The sequence below is a fragment of the Ciconia boyciana genome, chromosome 3 (assembly GCF_034638445.1).
Source record: "Ciconia boyciana chromosome 3, ASM3463844v1, whole genome shotgun sequence".
In the NCBI taxonomy this organism is placed as follows: domain Eukaryota; kingdom Metazoa; phylum Chordata; class Aves; order Ciconiiformes; family Ciconiidae; genus Ciconia; species Ciconia boyciana.
The window spans coordinates 56059630-56079689 of record NC_132936.1 but is presented as its reverse complement, the minus strand read 5'-3'; the positions used below and the strand labels follow the sequence as shown (position 1 = coordinate 56079689).

Sequence of the window (20060 nt, the reverse complement as noted above, 5' to 3'; positions counted from 1 at the left end):
ATCAAAGGTAAAGATAATTTACGAAGCAGGAAGTTCTTCGGAATTAATCATTGGTGAAATAATGGGGAACAATGACTTCAGACTGTAAATATTTTAGAGTAACTAGGAGCCTTTGGATATTAAACCTGTAGTATATGTATAAACTGTTTAAAATACATTGCCTGTAATATGTTATTATTTTAGGTTTTTTACCTTACTCTTCAAATTTACTATTATATTGCATCCATCCTTCCATCCATCTGCTTGTTGTTTAGATTTGGTAGCGTGTTCTGAAGAAAAGAGAAGAGAAAAAGTTCTGAAAGGATGCAAAATCAAAGTCTGTGCTGAGAATAACTCCCAGAATTTCCTCTTAAAATAACTTAGGATGCTGCACTTCTGTATCCTGAAATATGTATGCTGTTGTATGAGACCTCTGTTGCCCTGATAACACCCTATATAGTAGCTGCAGATGGAGGAAGAAAAAAAACGATTGTGTCTGTGCATTAATCTAGGTAGTATCCGAAACTTCATATACTGTCAAAGACCTTCAAGCCTTCACAGAATACGTGTTTCGAGTAGTTTGGATCATTACATCTCAGCTGCAGCTCTATTCTCCATCTAGTCTCAGTTACCGGACACATGCTTTTGGAGGTAATGAATTACATTATCAATTGCATCTTTCAGGACTGTATCAGAAACATTTAGGTTTCCTTGTTGTTTCTTTCACAAAAAACGTTGATGCTTAATCTTCAGAATGATGTGTATGTTGTCTGTTGGGTAGCTGCAGAAGACCAAACTAAAATACTACAGGCTCTTTTTGTTTGAACTAGAAGATTTAGGGCTGCTTCCTGCTTCTGGTTTTAAAAACATGCACAGAAAAGTACATGGTCAAAATTGTGAGGCCACATTGGATACTTTTGTGCATAATTATGCATGTTAACTTTTTGACTGAAATACACACACATCTTCCTGGACACTAAAAGAAGTTAACAGTTGCTGAAATGTTATATTGTTCCTAATCATATTTATTAGTATAAATGAATTAACAGATAGGAAACCTAAAAATATACCTGAAAAAAGAAAAACCGTTAATGTCTTAAATGCCATCCCAGAGTCAGTTATTTCTGTCTCTTGCAGTTCCTGCGACAGCTCCTGTCATTAAAGATATTCAGAGTTCAAGTCCAAACACTGTTGAAGTTAGTTGGTCTCCACCACTTTTTCCAAATGGATTGATTGTTGGATATAACTTGCTCCTGACCAGTGAGAGTCACGAACTGTTGAGAGCCTCAAAAGGACATAGCTTTCAGTTCTACTCCACCTTCCCAAACAACACTTACAGGTACAAAAAGAAAAGGTAACCAATGTGGCCAAGTGTGCTGTAGCACTTCTTGCCCAGATAGTACAGGGTATGCCTAAATACCACTTCTGCACAATTATGCTCTTTACTTATGTTCTTGCCAAAAGCAAGGGTACCTTCCTTCAGATAACAGAGTCATTCCAGATGAGTTGGCTGCTTATGTGGAAGTCAGATGGGGAGGAAGGAAAAGCAATTTGATATAGGGCCAGCAGGCTGCATTTTCTTAGCTGCTGTTTTTCATTTTTTAAGCTTGTGTGGCATGTTTTCAGTATATTCAGGGAATGATAGAGCAGTCCTCTCTAGTCCTTTAAGCATCTGGAAAAAATTCCTTCATTTTTATTAAACACAAAGGCCTGCATTCTGCTTGCACTAGTAAATACAGATCTTCCTTTGAAATGAAATTGAGTTGCTCTTCTGAGTCTGAAACCCCATTTTGATTTATAATTTAGAAGACTCTGTTGTTGTCCCACCTTTGGGGAATTCAGATTCTGGTTGGTTTTATTTTTATTATAAATTTCCCAGAGCATTGTGTTTAAATGGGTGTTTTCTGAAAGTCAAACACTTCTGTAGCAGCTGCTGTACTTGATAAAATGTTTCTCAGGCAATCTTTCAAAAGAAACCTGCAAACCAAAACCTGTCTCTTTGGTTTACCATAGGTTCAGTATTGTGGCGGTTAATGAGGTTGGTGCTGGACCCCCTGCTGAAGCCAACATCACAACCCCAGAATCCAAAGGTACAAGAGTAGCAGAGTCCTTATCGCTGTCTGTTCCTGGGGACAAAGTCATGTTCACTGGGCTGCCACGTACCTGACAGAAGAGAATAATATTTAGACTGTAAACAGTGCATGACAAGGAGTTGTACACTGAGGGGTCAATAGCATGTCAGAGAGAGTCCTGTTCTTTAGCTGTAGACATTATTGGGCTACACAGCATGGTAATAGCCTGAGATGCTGGTAGGCCCAAACGAATTTGTCCTGAGTTGTATTACAGATGAAAAACACCTCAGTGGTCTGAGGGAGTGACTGAGAAGACATGCTTCCATTTTCTAGATGAGATTTTTAACAGTTGACAAACAAATGTATTTATTCTAAGAATATTAAATACTTAACATGAAACTCTTTCGTCAAAACACCCTCAGTTATCTCATGCCAAATATGTGAAATCATATCAATTTTTGTTGCTCTTTCATGGCTGTATTTATTTTACTATGTTAACTAATTAATAATGAAAGTAATGATAGACTATAGGTATCAGTCAAAGAATTGCAGAAATATTAATTAATTGCCAGAGAAAGGTACATGTCGAGGTAGAGCACAAGCGAGAATGAAATCAATGTTACCAAAATGTATCTTTAGAAAAGAAAACAAAAGACACTCCCCTCCTCCTGAAGAAATCCAGTTGTCAAACACCTGGAAACTCTTCAACTCTAGCAAATACTTTAAGTCTGTCTCTGAATTGCCAGTCTTCTGCTATTGGTTAGAGAAATTGAACTAATAGCTTCTCTAGTGCTTTTTAAAATATGACTTCTTTTTTTTTTGTAATAGCTCAGACACACTGATATGTCCTTTTCTGGAGACTCCGCAGAGGTTTGCTCTAGCGTTGGCTGACCCTGAGCCATAAACATTTGTGCCATTTGTGAAATGTCCAGACTGGTACATCTCACTGTGTTCATTAAGTCAAGCCAATTACCAACCAATTAATTTAAGGTAGAAAACAAACAAACAACCTTACCCCCCAAAAAACCACCTTCTGGTGGTGGGGAACCATCCCACCTCCCTTTACTAGTCACCACGTAAAACTTCAGTTGATTCCCCCTGAATTGCACTGGCACGTGCTTTCTCTCTGCTAACATGAACAGGAGCAACCCTTCCTCATGTATCATTACTGAAATGACTCGTGGTGTGTGCATCATGTGAGAAATACATGCAGCTCAAGCTATGCAGATTATCCGGGAATAAACTGAGACAGCATTCAATCACAGTCTTGTGATACCCACATCAGGAAATGATATCTGATGGCAGACGGCTGTTTAAACTAGAGGGGAAAAAAAAAAGGAAGGATTGTTTGGAAACTGAAATTAGCCAAATTCAGACTCAAAATAACGCACCAGTTTTTAAAATGAAGGTAACTACCTTGTGAATCAATTTAGCAGGGGATGTGCTAAATTTTCAGGGATCTGAGATTCAGAAGCAAGACTAGCTATCTTTCCCAGAGCTATGCATAGACCAGACAGAAGGTATGGCTTTGCTGCGAGGTTCTGATGTAAGTTACTTGGGCCTGTATAAGCACGAAGTCAGCTTATGTGACCAAAGCTCTCCTTCTTGACTTTAAAAAGTGACTTTATTAAAAAAAAAAATTACATTTATCAACTTTGAAGCAGATAATATTATCCCATTATTACCTTTATCTGTGAAAACTACTTGTACCTTGAAAAAATCACTGGTCAGCATGATGAAATACATGAAATAAACATACTTGCCTTGCTCTTCCCCAGCTCTGTGGGATAATATTCTAGTTTGACTGGGCTTTTCAAAGAGGCCAAGGGGGGTTAAATATCCCACTTCTGCTGGGACTCACTAGTGTTACAGGAAACGATGGTGTGAAATTCATGTGGTGCATTCTCACCCTGGATGAGGAGCCAGAAGGCACTGTAATGGTGAATAACTCCATCCACTTTCAACACTCAAAGAGTTTAAGTCTGTCATTGCTAGTGTAAGAATATATTCCTACAGGTACATATGTGTGTGCATGTGTATATGTATGTCTATTAATGATGTATCTGAGTTAGCAACATTCTTCTCTGTGCTGCAGTCATCTCTCTTAATTCTGAATTTCTCTGTTTGTTAGTTAAGGAAAAAGCAACATGGCTTTTCCTATCCAGAAACCAGTCTTTAAGGAAGAGATACACGGAACATTTCCTCGAAGCCGCCCAGTGCCTACAAAATGGTATTATACACCACAACATTACAGGTAAAATCAAATTGGGCTCTCTCCTTTTTTCTCAAGTACAACTTAGACCTCTGTGTTCACCAAGGACAGAATGCACCTCACCTAGTCTGAGACAGTATCTAGCCTCTCTTTATAGTCAATGGGGAGAAACAGGAACTTTCAGGACATGATTTGACCTATTTGAAATGACAGGCACTTGGAAGAGATGGATTGTTCTCCCCAGTTCAACCTTTTCTTCACTGAATCTAGGCAGCTACTTCAGAGCTGGACTTTTACATAGTAGGTACCTAAATTGAGATAAGATTAAGCCAAAGCAGATGTTTCACTGTGATTAATGACTGTATTTTCTCAACATGAATATGGGGAAGTGAAGTGGTTCAAACTTAAGAATTAAATAATACAACATGTCAAAAGACACTGGCTGAAGAATATGCTAGTGTGTTAGCTAGTCTGGGGCACAGAGCTCTATAAAGAGGCATTTAGTAGCCTAAGTCACCAGACAAACATGTTATCTCAAATTACTCGCCACTCTAATGCTTCTTATCTACATTGGTGCTGTATTTGGTCCTTGGAGACAGTGTGGAAATCTGAGTTTATCTATTGAAGTTCACAGAGCCACAAAGATGCCAAAGAATGAATTTTGCCCCTGACTAAATACCCATTGATAGTACAGGGGTGGCACAGATAATGTCTAGCTTGAATTCTAGAGTGAATGGTGCTTTGTGAGGAGATGCCAGTTGCATCTGTTTGCCCTGGAGAGGGGCAATCAGTGTCAGTTGGTTTGCATGTTACATATCCTCTTTTTGTCTGATTACCTTTCTGAAGGGCAATTGCCTATAATAATGTCACTTACATAGCAAATGGGAAAGTTTACTTATTATCTGAAAGAAGACTAGAAGTGGCGGAGAAAAAACAGTTAACTTTTCTCCAATGATGTTGGGGTGCAATTAAAAAATACTTATTTTTAAGGCAAGTAGAAAAAGTAACTGAAAAACTAAAACTTATTTCCTATATCATCTGTGTGCACATATCTTTCTATTTTTAGGAATTTCTGTGAATGTTTATCAGCAAGTTGTTTATTTTTCTGAGGGGAATTCCATCTGGGTGAAAGGAGCTGCAAATATGTCTGATGTATCTGACCTAATGCTCTTTTATGCTGGCTGGGGGAATATTACGTCCATCTCAGTAGACTGGCTTTACCAGAGGATATACTTTGTCATGAATGAAAAGGTAGTGCTCTAGGGCTTAATTAATTTCTTATTTCATTTGAACCATTACTGTGATTTATTTTACATGAGAAAATCTGATTTATATATAGACATGCATGCACAAAATATAATTATAGAAATAGATTTTTTACTTTAATAATATTCACATATTTCAGAGTTTTAAAAAAGAAGAAAGGCTTGAATATCAAGTCATATTTAAAACAAACAGGCTATATGGAACTCTGGCTCCTTGTCTTATTTTTCTCCTTAGGACATAAAAAGCTTTGGTTTTAACTGCTTTGTTTTTGAGGCTGATTTCACACCCACCTCATACCCAATATAAGCGACTTTGTTTCTATTACTTGGCTCTCCATCTAGTCTGTTCGGTTCCTACTCTGCTGCAGAAGATGGTCAGATAGATAACAAGTTAGTGATTATAATGCCCTTCATAACTGGCAAAAGATGTTCAAGAGGGAAAGTGTTTCATACCAGTGATGACAGCTCAGATTACAACTGTTTCAATTTGAAGTAAAAATGTAGATGGCGACCCTGCACTTGATTCCCTACTCATAAAACGTCAGCTACGCTAATGGTCAGACTTTGCACATACCTTTGTACTCCTTTAATGCACAAAGGACTAGAAAGTTGCCTGAGATCGTTAGAATGGTTAGTGGTTTGTTTTGTTGGTTTTTTTTTAATCCTCTTGCCATGTCTGATTTTTTGCTTACTGCTCCCACAGGGAGCCGGAAAAGCAGTAGTGATAAAAAGATACAAATGAGCTGTAGACGAACAGACTGATGGCGGGGATTTCTGAATCCATTGCAGGTTAGACAAGTCCCAAGGTATTGCTCTCAGGATCAGAAAAGCACTTCCTTCCCTCTTTTCCCTTCCCTGCCAGATCGTTTTCAAAGTACAGTTTGCCTGTACCCCTCAAATTGGGCTTTTCCCTCCAGCTTAGAGGTAGGAAGTTAAGAGGAGGATGGCTGACAGACAGCTCTTTCAGGGTAAGCTGTCATGGATGCATTCGTACTTGTGTACAAGTGTTACATCACAAGGTGACTGACAGACAACTCAGGAGCCCATAAGGACCTAGGATTGTGATGGAGGTGTTTCATTGTCTGGTTCCTCTGAAGGAATCTTGGATCAGCTTGTTTGCTCTTAGCAAATACCCTATGAATGCATCACCAGTTTTTCTTCTCATTCCCCAGATACATGTCTGCCTTTTAGAGAACTGCACGGCAGCTGAAGACATCACTCCTCTTTATGTGACATCCCCTAGGAAGGTTATAGCTGATCCCTATAACGGGTAAGTGTCCTCCTTTGAGCACTTGGTGCCAAAGGAGCTATAAAGCTCCTCTCTAATTTTCTTCACTTCATTAGTCATCTAGGTTCCTGTTTCAAACTCTTGCCTTACCAAAACAAAAGTGCAATTGGCAACAAATAACTAACTACGAAAAAATTGGAACAAGAGTGACACCATGCAGTGTTGTTTTCTGCATTTTCTTCTCTAGAGTGTTAGCAGAGGAGATAAAGTATTTCCATTGCAGAAATTTGGTTTTCAGACATTCAGTGCTTTTATGAATATGAAGCCCTATGCATTTTAAATGTCCATGCTTAACACTTGAGGTATTATGGAACAATATTCTCCAATAATCTGCCAGCCAAATCCCCAGAAGGTAAAAAGTGATGTGCTTAATTCTCTCAGGATGTATAGTAATAGTGCCAAAAGCATTTTCCTATTGTCTGCGTAAAGACAGGCACAACTCTGAGCTGTTAAAATATTTGTGACTCATCTACAGAATTCTTGCACTGTAGTTATTTGGGTCTATTTTGCTTCATGGCCAGCTATATTTTCTGTCTCCTGGAGGATGGCATATACAGAGCAAACCTTCCACTCTTTCCTGGCACTGCCTCCACAGCTTCACCAGTAGTGAAATCCAGTGCTCTGAGAGACTTTGTGATCAACTTCCAATCTAAGAGACTTATTTTCTTCAACAAAACACAACAGGCCTTTGTGTCAGGCTTTCTTGATGGCTCAGAATTTCACACGCTGCGATCACACGTGCCACTTAATGACATAGAGAGCTTTGTTTATGAGGATAACGCGTTTACTGTCACAGATGGCTGGGCAGTATTCCATGAGGAGGTCTCTCCAGTGGGGAGTTCTAGCTTCAATGAGTATGTTGTGGATTGCAATTTGGCGTATCCAGAGTACTTTGGCTTTGGCAACTTGCTTTTCTATGGGGCATCAACTCAGCCTTTTCCTTTACCAACTCCTCCTCGGCTTGTCACGGTGCTGTTTGGATTGGACCAAGCTGTGATCAGCTGGAGACCACCTGAACACGCTATTGGAACCAGTAAGTTCAGTTGTTTCTTCCTGAAAGTCCAGTCCTCTTCTTTCTAGAAGAATAACTTCCTAGTTTCCCTTTTCCTGATGCTGGGCTTTGGTGACTTCAATAGCTGATCCTGCCAGAAGATGTGGAATTACCCCAGTTTGAAAAATTTAACCCAAGATTTGCCAGTAAAATAGCTAAATTGTGTGGCTAAATTAATATAAGTTTATATTGGCAACTAATTTTTCATCTGCAAGGAATTTTAAGCAAGGTTGCATCTTAAGTATGGTATGGAGTAGCAGTAATGTTGGTTGCTGATATCACACAGAAAATGCATGCCAGAGACATAATGACTTTTGATCAGTGACTGTGCTATGGTCTCTATCCTCTGTGCATGTGTCTTTGAACAGCATAAAATTACCTGGTTGGAGAAAATTTTGGTTCTTCCAACTTCATTCTTCATGGGGGATTGAACCCCACTACTCTTGGTTGGTCCCAGAGCTGGGGAGTGTAAATTTTTAATTTATCCCTTTCCTAATTCCCCTGATACTGGCATTTTTGAAATGACTCTCCTCCTGGTTTCAGCTGGGATAGAGTTAATTTTATTCCTAGTAGCTGGTAGAGTGCTGTGTTTTGGATTTAGTATGAGAATAATGTTGATAACACACTGACGTTTTAGTTGTTGCTAAGTAGTGGTTATGCTAAATCAAGGACTTTTCAGCTACCCATGCTCTGTCAGGTGCACAAGGAGCTGGGAGAGGGCACAGCCAGGACAGCTGACCCAAACTGGCCAAAGGGCTATTCCATACCATATGACATCATGCTCAGTATAGAAACTGGGGGAGTTGGCCAGGGGGCAGTGATCACTGCTCGGGGACTGGCTGGGCATCGGTCAGCAGGTGGTGAGCAGTTGCATCACTTTCCCTCCCCCTGCCCTGGGTTTTGTTCCTCTATCTCTCTCTCATTGTTTTCCTTTTCATTACAATTTACTATTATTATTGTTATTGTTGTTGTTGTTATTATTATTATTAATTTCAATTATTAAACTGTTCTTATCTCAGCCCATGAGTTTTCTTACTTTTGCTCTTCAGATTCTCTCCCTCATCCCACCTGAGGGGGGAGGGTGAGCGAGTGGCTGCGTGGTGCTTAGTTGCCAACTGAAGCTAAACCACAACAGTCTCCAATGTACAGTCTTCTCAAAGAATGTGTATCATCTGTTACAGCCATCTACTCTGTATTAACATGATTGTTTGCATCTCACAGGTCTATCTGCTTGGCAGAACTGGACCTATGATGTGAAAGTGTCATCCCAGCATCCATCTGAGAAGCAATGGGTTGTCTCAAACATTAGTGACACTAGGTTTACAGTGAAGGAGCTGGCCAGCTTCACAGCATATGAAGTGTCAGTCAGAGCTGTGTCTCCTGCTGGTGAAGGGCCATGGTCGCAGTCATTTAGAGGCACAACCTTAGAAGAAGGTGAGAATTGCTTTGGCACCCAGGAGAAATGAAGAACGAGTTATGCATACAGCTTTCCACCTGGTGAGGCCCAGGCTTTGGGCAAAGACTGCAAAATGAGTGGTACAAAAAGGTTTGTCTTAGAAACATTAAAGAATACAGGATAAGTAAATTTGCTTTTAGTTAAAGTAGTAAGATTCTCAAACTACAGTAATGGTATTGTGTATTACGTATTTATTATTACAACTTATATACATTTTTCTAATGCAAATACACTATCAAACACTTCATTTGATACACTGTCAAATGAAGAGGTATGAGAGGTGTTATTCCTTTCCTGTGCTCTGTAAAGCACTTTCTGTGATGAAGTGGTTTGAGGAGTGCCTCGGGGGTTAATGACAATTTATGGGAAAGTGCAGGCTCACTAAAAGCTGAAAATCCTTGATTTGAGCATAGATAATGGGGGAAATGGATGTGTGCACAATGTCTGAGATTTGTAGATCTTTGGAATGTTTTTTTGAAATGTAGTTCACCCATAATAACCTATGTCTGAGTGGAAAATAGCTTTCAACTTAAGGCACAGGACTGGCACTTGAGATTAGGGGTGACTTTTGCCTGACTTTGGAAAGGCCAGGTTCAAATCCACAGTGGTTTTTAAGCACCTAATAGGGTTCCAAATTGCCTTATTGTTCTGGATCTAAACCTGCCCTGAATCTCTGAGTTTCTCAAATTATGATATTTGCATGCCTTTCTTCTTTGTCCATTATTCCTTAGGGCAGCGGCAGTTTTAACTGTGCTTCTGTAACTTTCCAGAAACAGGAACCCCGGCTATTGAAATACAAATTTTATACATCAATTGCTTGTTGGTGTGCACAACTGCAGTTTTCTTTCTTTATCAGCTGAGGAAGAACCGTATATATTGGCAGTGGGGGCTGAAGGGCTCTGGAAGCAGCAGTTGGATAGCTATGGGTCAGGAGAACTCCTCTGTCCTCATATAAGAAATATTTCAGGTAAATACTAAACAAACTGAATGCTGCTGCTATAGACTTGTTGGCATTTATTAGCTCTCCATAAATTTCATCAACAGAACTGAAAGACAAGAACTTTCATTGCAGCAGTCTAGACTTGAATGCAGTGCAGTGAAGCAGCTTCAATGAGCCAAGTTTTTGTGTTCATCCTCTTTCTTCTACTTTCTGGATCAAACTAATCCTTAGTGAAACCTTACTGACATCACCACAGTTACAGCAGAGCTAAAATCAACTCTCCGAACTAAATAGTTCTGCCTCCAGCATCCCAATATATGTCATACATTTATAATCATCAGGGCTATATATGTACTATATATGTACATTGTATTCCTATAAGGAAGTATCTATCTAATATAAGTTAGATAATTTATAGATAAAAATATAAGTATCTATATTATATTATTATATTTTTATTATATTATTATATTTTTATATATTATATATTTAATATATTATATATATTGATATATTATTATATTTTTATTATATTATTATATTATTATAAAAATAGATAAAAATATAAGTATCTATCTTATATTCCTATAAGTAAGTATCTATCTAGTTAACTAAGCCTAACTGTTAATTTGTATTGATTTTTAAAAACTGAAGTGTCCGGCTGTTTTTTATTCTTTAAAAAATATGGTTTTTTATTTACATGTTTGTGAAATGCTTAATATCTTCCCTTTTTCCTTCAAGACCTCAGCTGGTATAATGACACTCTTTATTGGATTAATTCCATGGGGGAAGTTCAGACCTGGTCATTGAACAAAAGAGAGGGTACCATTGAGAATACTTATGTATCTGATATCAGAAATGCAAGGATGTTGGCCTTTGATTGGTTGGGTCAATACTTGTACTGGGCTGGCAAAGCAAATACGGTAGGTATAGTTGCACTTCTTAAAAGGAAAAAAACCCTAAAGTCAATAAGAAAAACTGTAAAACAGTATTTGGGAAGATAATACTTACTTCTTGCAACCTGAGATGCATGTGGACCTTTGCTATTATAGTGTAGAACAAAGAGGCCTTTCTTCCGTTGTGTGATTTTCCAGAGTTATGCAAAAGTTTGGGGTAAAATGTTCAATAATATTCACTAATGCAGGATACTGAATTCCAGGTGCAAAACAGGCAAATCAAACATGCTATCAACAGTTTTGTTGGGTTCAACATTGTAAAAATAAGTGAAGATAGTGAAAATGGAGGCTGCCAAGTTGATCTCAGCTAAGAAGTAGATGGACTTTATTTTAATCAAATTTGACATGATTTGTTTACACAGAGATTTTCAAGATTGGTCTCTGTACTGTGATATTTTGCAGATCACTGCAGATAAAAAAATAATTACAATTGCACTTTGTACACTCTCATATCAGGAACATTGACATGTGAATTATTTAAAAGGTATCTGACTTCAAAATTGCAGTGCTAATTTATGCAGTGCTGTCAAATTATGCCTTTCATTTCTTGTAAGTGCAAAGTCAGAAGCTGTTTTAAAAACTGGAGCTAGGAGGCCAGATTTCACACTGCCTTGCACCCTCATTTACACTTGTGAATAGTGAATATGAAGTGGGTGAGAAACTCTGTCAGACAGAAGGCTGCCAAAACTGGGAAAGCCAAGGGGAAGAGAGATTTCAGCTTTTTCTTTTGTTACTTTCTGGCAAACATTACCTAATAACTTTGCCTTATTCTTCATCCTTAGACTTTGAATGCAAAAGGTTTAGGCTTTGAAAGCCTAAGGCTTACATAAGTTTCTGATAAACAGCTGTGGAAAAGTCACTTATGTATACTCAATTGATCATGGCTGATGATTTAGGTGTGATGCTAAAAGCAATTCTTTTGTCCCTAGATCTATAGAAAATCACTGCTGGGAGGCCATATGGATGTTGTGGGTCATGTTGTGTTCCTAGTGAAGGATCTAGTAGTGGATTCAGTAAATGGCTATTTGTACTGGGCCACAATGTATTCAGTGGAGAGCGCAAGACTGAATGGAGAGGAGTATCTTATGTTACAAGAGCAGCTACAGTTTTCTGGTAAACAGGTAACTGATTTTTTTTTTTTTTTGGGGGGGGGGAAGGATGTTTTAGTGGTTAGATCTCTTGAATATAGTCAGTGTTCATGGTTGTCAAAATCGATGTGTTATGACCAGAAGAATAACATGCCTTTCTTGCAATATTGTTATATCATTTTGAGAACAGGGTAAGAATTAAATCATGTAATAGCTATACCAAAACTTTGGCCCATAATTCTAAAGTCAGACCCTTGCAACAAAAAGTGACATTAAAGATGTCCTTACAGTTGTAATGCTGCTCTTTCCTGTATGTGAAATGTACTTGCTTTTCCCAAATTACTTAAGTCTAATGGTCAGTTTTGGCTTTACCATCAAAATACGGAGCCAGAGCTCCATAGCATCCTGCCTCCTTTGTGATGTTCCCCAGCTTGCAGGTCCTGACAGGGCCAGTTTTGGGGCTAGACACTTGCCAGGGACAGCAGAGTTGCACTTCAGGCTGCAGAGGTGCTGCTGCAGAGACAGGCTTTGCCTGTGCTGATAAGAGAGGGGGGCCGGCAGCTGGTGTCACACTTGCGCTCAACGCAGCTGGCCCCTGCCACAGCCCAGCACAGCTTGTTGCTGCTGCTGCTGCTGCAGTGCTGGTGAGGGTGCCAGATCTGCCACTGACAGTCCCCATCCTGCCTGATCCTGTCCCTCATGCGGAGACAGAAACGACGAGTCCTGTGCTTTGGGGATCTTCAAGGCTCTCCATTCCCAACTCGCCCCTTCCCTTCTCCATCTTCTCTTTCTCCCTTGTCTGAGTCAGACACAGGCCTGGCCCCAGCTTGGCCCCTCTTTCTTTGCTCCAGGCTGCTGGGGAGCTCCAGAAGGCTGAGAAGAGGCTGCTGCAGAGCAGAGCAGCTCCTCAGGGAGAAGGGAAGGGGGCTTCTTGCAAGAGTAAGCAAAGATAGTGGAGGGTATAGGGGGAAAAAAGGGATGGGGGGTTGTTGTTTTAGATCTATTAGGGTGGATAACGGGTCCCATGCAGAGGTAGGCTGGTAGAGAGGAAATAGAGATGCCATTCCCACCTATAGCTCACCTAAGCCCCTGCAATATTGAAGAGCCCATTAGCTCCTTTTCCCTGCCTGGAGACTTTTTGATGTGCTCTGAGGTGCTCACAGACAACCTCTGTATCTCTGCTGACCTCTCCCATGCCTTTCTTCTCCCTCCACCCCTCTCTGATGTCCTATGAAGTCTCCTAAGGCCTTGGTTCACTGCTGGCTCCTCATAGATTGTTGTTGCCTTCCCCAAACTCATCCTGCCTCTGCCACCATGTGGGATTTGCCATGCCAGGGACTTTTTCTCATTCTTGCTAGGTGGGATTCAGTGCTGCCTATGCAGCGAAGGAACTCTGAGACCGAATATTCACCTTATGAAAAGATCTGCCAGGGTCTCAGCAGCTGCATATGTCCCCTTCCCTTCCCTTCCCTTCCCTTCCCTTCCCTTCCCTTCCCTTCCCTTCCCTTCCCTTCCCTTCCCTTCCCTTCCCTTCCCTTCCCTTCCCTTCCCTTCCCTTCCCTTCCCTTCCCTTCCCTTCCCTTCCCTTCCCTTCCCTTCCTCATGTAGCTGGGAGAAAAGTGATGGATGACCCAATTCCCTGGCAAGAGAACCCTTACTACCATAACAGGGACTGGAGGACTCTGGGAGTCAGTGTGATTGGGACTGCAGACCGAATGAACCTTTGAACCCTTTCCAGGCTGTGTCCTGAGCAGGTCAGGCTGAGGGACCGGCCCATCTATTGCACTGCTTTTACTCTGTGGAGTCTCTCTCAAAGAAAAGCTGTATGCTCCTCAGCTCAAACCACAGCCTATGTGGGGTTGTACCCTCTGTCCCAAGTGCTGGAGTGAGGTGTAGGTTGACTGCCACAGAAGAGGTCAACTCAGATACATTATTTGCTGCAACAGCTTTCTTTAAAACACAGTTCTTGCTAAAGAACCCTTTGTTTTTATTCCATCTGTCGTACTATTTGTGCTCCCATTTCACCAGAAGCCAGGTTCTGTACTAAAGACCTTTTCTAAACTTTAGAGGTCTATGTCTCTTGGTTAGCTTTGTATCATTCCCCAGAACATTTCAATCTCCCTTTCCCAAAGGAAAAGAGGCTGGTGTTTCTCTGATTATAAAAAAAGCCAGGCCTAGTTTAGTCTCTGAAAGGCAATTAAGATTCGGAAAGGCCAGCTGATCTCACAGGTCTCTGTTACATTCATGAGGGTTTGGGAAGGAGAGGGAAAGCTGTTTCTGGTGTGGCACCTGCTATACTTGTAAACCTAAATACAGAAGAACTCAAAAACTTTTGTCACATGTAGAGAGAAATGTCTGTGCTGCAAAGGGTCACTGTATCTTCCAGTACCAGCCTCACACCTCTCTGTGGAAGCTGGCTGGTGTGGACTGTCTTCAAGGGAAGATATATGCTGTCCAAGCTCAACGGCACACTTACACTTATCACATATCTTCTGGATGATCTCTTGCAAAGGACGGACAATTTGCAGTTTACTCTAAGTGGCTAACGTCACCTTCCTTGCCCTTCTCTTTTGATCCACTACCTGTTTCTCTGAATCGCCTCTTGCTAACCTCAAATTTCTTATTCTTGTTTTCAAGAACCTTGGCAGCAATAAGACTGCTTGTCTGCTCCTGTCATCTTTTTTTCTGCACCTTTCTCTATGTCAGTGATACCAGCCTTCAACCATCCACTTATTCACACCTCCTACAAACAAACATCTCCTCTCCTGCTTCTCTGCTGCCCCTAATCTATGCACTGACTTTCTGAACTCAGCCTCCTGCTGTGATGCATACAGGAAAAAAGCCAAGTAAAAATGTCTAGATTGAGAAGTGACCAGTTATAGCTGACAGGTGTTTGCTTATTAAGATAAAACCCCAAATAAACCCATTAGAAAAGAAAGGGCAGTACAACATTCTTTAATGGTGGAATTATTGAGCTGATCGTTATTGTCCCATATAAAGATGCAAATATATGTTTGCACAAGTACTAATATGTATCTTCCTTGCACAATGGAGTCCTTTATCTTGAAACAAGTACCTCTTACCTCAATACTAAAACACAGATGTAATAGTTAATTGCTGTTATCCAACAGTTAGGGCATGTTCTCTACATAACCGGTTCTCACTGGTATTTACTAGCTGTTTTTCTAATAAAGAATTGCTGTTCAGCTGGTCAGTACAGGATCTTTAACAGTATATAGCTGTATCTCCTTTTAGCTTGAAATCTGAGTGATAGGAATAGAAGAGACTACTATGGAGATGACAGGTTTCCTAAACAAATATGAAGGCAGAGCTTTGAAAGTCTAATTTCTTTGGCAGGAACTAGATCCTTTTATGACAATTATTTTATTTTCCAATCAGTTGTTTAGCTTAGCTGGTGCATATTGGCATAGCTTGATTGATTTTGGCAGAGCTACTCTGATTTATTCCAGCTTAGGATCTGGCACAGAATTTCCAAAGCACTTAGTAAGTCATTTACACTGTACAATATGCCTGGGGCAAAAGTAATTTATAGTGGAGCAGCAAAGTGCGTTATATGCAGGAGGGGTCAGGACCCTCTAGGTGTGGTCTCTTAATATTTCTAGTCAAGAGTATTTCAAGTAGCTAAAGTTATGTTGCATCTTATGATGTTGAGTTACATTGCATGATCACAACTACATGCCGTGTCCAGAGACTAATACCTCTCATGAAATGGAAGAAGTTTGTCTATTTTTGAAGCATAACAGAAGGGAGGTGTTAAATTACTGCCTAACTCCTGAAGATGAATAGTACAACTATTTCTTTGCCTTTTATTAATGGTGATACAGGGATCAGGAGAAAGAAGATGGGCATGTCTATGGGAAAATGTAATAGTTGCAGAAAAAAAGTGGGGCAAGGAAAGAAGACCCAAACGTTTAAAAAAGCAAGGTAGATTCAGGAAGATGTAATTTGGTGTTGAGCATGGGAGGAAGAATAGATACAAGATAAAATATAACATGGTTGACTAAATGTGCACTCAGGCACATACATACTGTGAGATATTTTTAACAGGAAAACCTACAGGAGCAATCATTCAAACCCTGATTTTCTGACATGCAATGTCAACAGAAATATGTCAAGAATGTGATTACATAAGGACCAACAGACAACTAAGTGATATGGCATTTGCTTTCCTGTCATCATCTTCTGCAGTTTATTAATGAAGAGTTAAAAAAAAAGGTTGCTCCACTTACATCCATAATGGAAATTTAAGTTTATAAAAGAATAGCTACAACTAGTGTTTGGATGGGAAGTTTGAGAGCTGCTGGAAAACATGTTCAGAGAGGCCCCTAACAACTTGTAAGCTGTGCTAATGACATGACATAGACCGAACTTGCTAACATTTAGCAGACTAATTTGTGGAAGCAAATTTTTTGTTATTCACAGAACAGATTATTAGATGTCTGATTTCTATTATTGTTGCATATGGTATTGAATCTGTTGTTTACTGCAAAAGCAAGAAAGCTCTATTTTGAATATTAGATCCTATTAAAAATAAACAAAAAATCTTGCACCTAGCTTAAATGAAGATGAAATATTGAAGTAATAAACAGGAAGATTGTTTCATTTCCTCCCCGACTCTTTATTTAATAATAAATGCTTTACCAAATTGTAAATATTTGAATTTCCTGTTTAACCAAATACATCAATAAAAATTTTGCATGTATTTTCCCTAAGTAATGCAACACATTAAATATTGTATGCATAAAATCAAAGCTAGAAAACAAAGACAAAAGATCTGAAATACTTATTTCAAAAGGTGATTCTGACTTTCAGACTGGATATCAACCACCTGTTTCAGACAAAGAATGTTAACATACCAGAGGTGTTCTGGAAATTTTGATAGGTAGTTCCACTAATCACTTGATACACTATTGCCATCGTATCTGAAGTACTCAGATACTCCAGGGATGAACACTGACAGGTGTTCATAAATGCTATCTAGAAAATCATCAGCTGCTATAAATAGGTGTCCACCAAGGACCTGATTATTTTCTAGTACTACCTCTTTTTGTGTTAGAATAAACATTCATGGTAGTGATGTTATTTTTGCCGATAAAGAGCTACTCATGATGCTGTCTAGACAACAGTTATGCCTAAGGGCTTTTACCTCAGAAGTGAAGGTGTGTTCAAATTGCCATTTGGACTTTTTTTTTCCTCAGGTGGTTGGTTTAACTTTGGATCTCACCAATGGTTTTCTTTACTGGCTTGTGCAAGATAGTCTATACCTAAACCTATACAGAATTTCTCTTTGCAAAGAAGGGTAAGTAGATGTGTAGCAAAGATAAGAAAGCCTGTATTTTCTAGTTTTTGTTATACTCTTTAAAGACAAATTTTGCCCAATGCTGGGCACAGTAGTTACTAATTTAACAATAAACAAAAAGAAGAGGTAATGATCACAGCTAGCTGATGGCAAACTACATGTTGAGGTGGTTGTTAACACTGTTTTACAGTGAGAGAAACAGTATGGAAGCTCAACTGAACTGAGGTCATGCTCATCAATTTTTAGACTTAGCTTTAGGAAATAATCACTATTTATTGCCTATTTTATCTTGGCATTTACAACACCTGACAGTTTTCAAGTGCCTAGAGCTGTAACTTGTTCATCTTGCATGGAGTTTAGGACTTGAACTGACACCACTTTCTCACCTGAGCAATCAGTACTCAGCAGGCTTTCCTCTTGATCATCCTGAGCGTGAAATGATTGCATTATTCCTGAAAGGCAAAGTTTTAAAAAAACCAAAACCAAACCATGTTTATGGGTCAGCTTGAATATACACTAAGACCTTGAGGAAAATGATAATTTGTTCTGTAAATGCCAAGTGCATGATGAGTGGTAGCTCATGAAACTACATTTTTGCTAGGAGAGCGCCATTCTTTTTTTCAAGCATCAGATTAAACTTAAAATTAATTGGACAGTATCTGTATTTACATGTACTCATAATGTTGCAGGCTGGCTTTGTGTGGAATCAGCTGAATTTTCTGACTGATTTTAGACTTGCTATGATTAATGGTAAACATTTAAAAAATCAAAATATGTTGATTAGTTTTAGCTAGAACATGCAGCTCCATTGTGAACCAATTGGCAGCCATTAATCATTGTCCCTGGCATGCCAGAATAGTGAGATTAGAACTAATCCATCCTAATGGACCTGATGGCACGTCAAAGCTTTTCCAAATTTGTTTTGGATAGCATGTGTCTAAGCTGAAAGACATTTCTGAGATGGCAAAATGATGCCTTTTACAACATATTTAATCTTTTACCCAGAAGATAAATTGGGACCCAAAAAGGCCTGTAAGTTTTGACATAGAAGTAACAAGACGGATTAAATCACCAGTGATCCCAGTGGAGGACAATGTTAATAGAGTTTAATAAATAATGGAAGGTTATCGAGGAAACTAGCAGGGTCAAATTCATCCAGGGACCTGCTCTAATGAGGTAGAATGAATCTCATGCTGTGAAGTAGACTCCACTGTTTCAGTGGAATTGCTGAGAGAAGGTGGGCTGATTTTTCAAAATACTCAATTTTCTACATCCATGCATCAGAATATTAAGCCATTTTATAATTGTTTTCTAATGAAATCAAGGGAATGAAGGCTTTTTTTTTTGCAGGTGCTCCTCAATGTGCCATTCTGAAAAGTGTTCTGCTTTAGAGAACTTAAAGAAAACTTTTTATTTTCCTGCCTCCTACATGAATATTAAGAATTTGAATGATGAGAAACTTATCGATGTCTCAAACATTGCATAAATCTTGTTCTCTCTACACGTGTGTTTTCAGTTTGCTAATTTCATACTTGTTTTCACAGTTGTGGTAATGCCATCGTCACAGAATTTGCAGCATGGAGTACTTCAGAAATATCTCAGGGTGCACTGGAATACTACAGTGGTCGTCTGTTCTGGATTAATAGTCTTCAGTTCATTACAACTCAGGAAGTCAATCAGAGCCTTAGCATTCCCTTCTCACAACCAGTGGAGTTTGCAGCCTTTACCCTTGTTCACACATCACTTAAACCTTTGCCAGGTACATTATTTTCTTTATCTAAACCCCTCAATAAAGGTATTCACTGTCAGCCTGTAATTCTTCATCCTTGAAATTTTTTCATCATTTGACAAAAGATAAGAACAACAGCAACTTATTAATAAATATATCAGGCTATACCTGGATAATGTGCAATTATAAAAGCTGATGAGTATGGCTAAAAAGAATACCTGGTGGTGTTATTCATTGTTTCTATCTAATGACAGCTTGCAGGATTTTCCATAGTACTTTAATGTTTTAAGTCAGGTTTGAAAAGTCTACCTATTGCTCATATTCTTTATTATTATTTCTTCCTCTCTTTATGGACAGGAAATTTTTCTTTTACACCAAAAGTGATTCCAGATTCAGTGCCAGAGTCTTCCTTCAGGATTAAAGGAAATTCTTCAAGTTTTCACATCACATGGAGTCCCTCCACAAATGTGGAATGGGGAACTGTCTTTTACTGCGTGGGATCAAAAGCTCTACAAGTGAGGATATTCATGCAATCCCTCCTTATTATCTACATGTGTTACTGCATCTACTTGCTGATATATCTATTTTTAAACAGAAATACAGTTTGTTTCTTCTCCAGCATTTACAAATTGGTCAAGCAACCAAACTAAACTGTAAATATAAAGCAAGCTGTCCTGTTTTTCCATCACTGAGGCCAGCATGGG

The 20060-nt window shown here is 39.2% G+C and overlaps 1 protein-coding gene across 1 annotated transcript in view; it reads left to right on the top strand.

Moving 5' to 3' along the window:
- Positions 1–20060, top strand: part of ROS1 (ROS proto-oncogene 1, receptor tyrosine kinase) — a 76411-nt gene that overhangs the window by 8862 nt on the left and 47489 nt on the right. The window contains exons 7-20 of the mRNA XM_072857892.1: positions 492–630; positions 1117–1318; positions 1993–2069; positions 4183–4305; positions 5330–5514; positions 6701–6798; positions 7338–7849; positions 9089–9301; positions 10180–10290; positions 11005–11186; positions 12149–12340; positions 17527–17627; positions 19172–19386; positions 19714–19878. Of these exons, the coding sequence (XP_072713993.1) occupies positions 492–630; positions 1117–1318; positions 1993–2069; positions 4183–4305; positions 5330–5514; positions 6701–6798; positions 7338–7849; positions 9089–9301; positions 10180–10290; positions 11005–11186; positions 12149–12340; positions 17527–17627; positions 19172–19386; positions 19714–19878 (2515 nt within the window). The remainder of the gene's footprint in view (positions 1–491; positions 631–1116; positions 1319–1992; positions 2070–4182; positions 4306–5329; positions 5515–6700; positions 6799–7337; positions 7850–9088; positions 9302–10179; positions 10291–11004; positions 11187–12148; positions 12341–17526; positions 17628–19171; positions 19387–19713; positions 19879–20060) is intronic.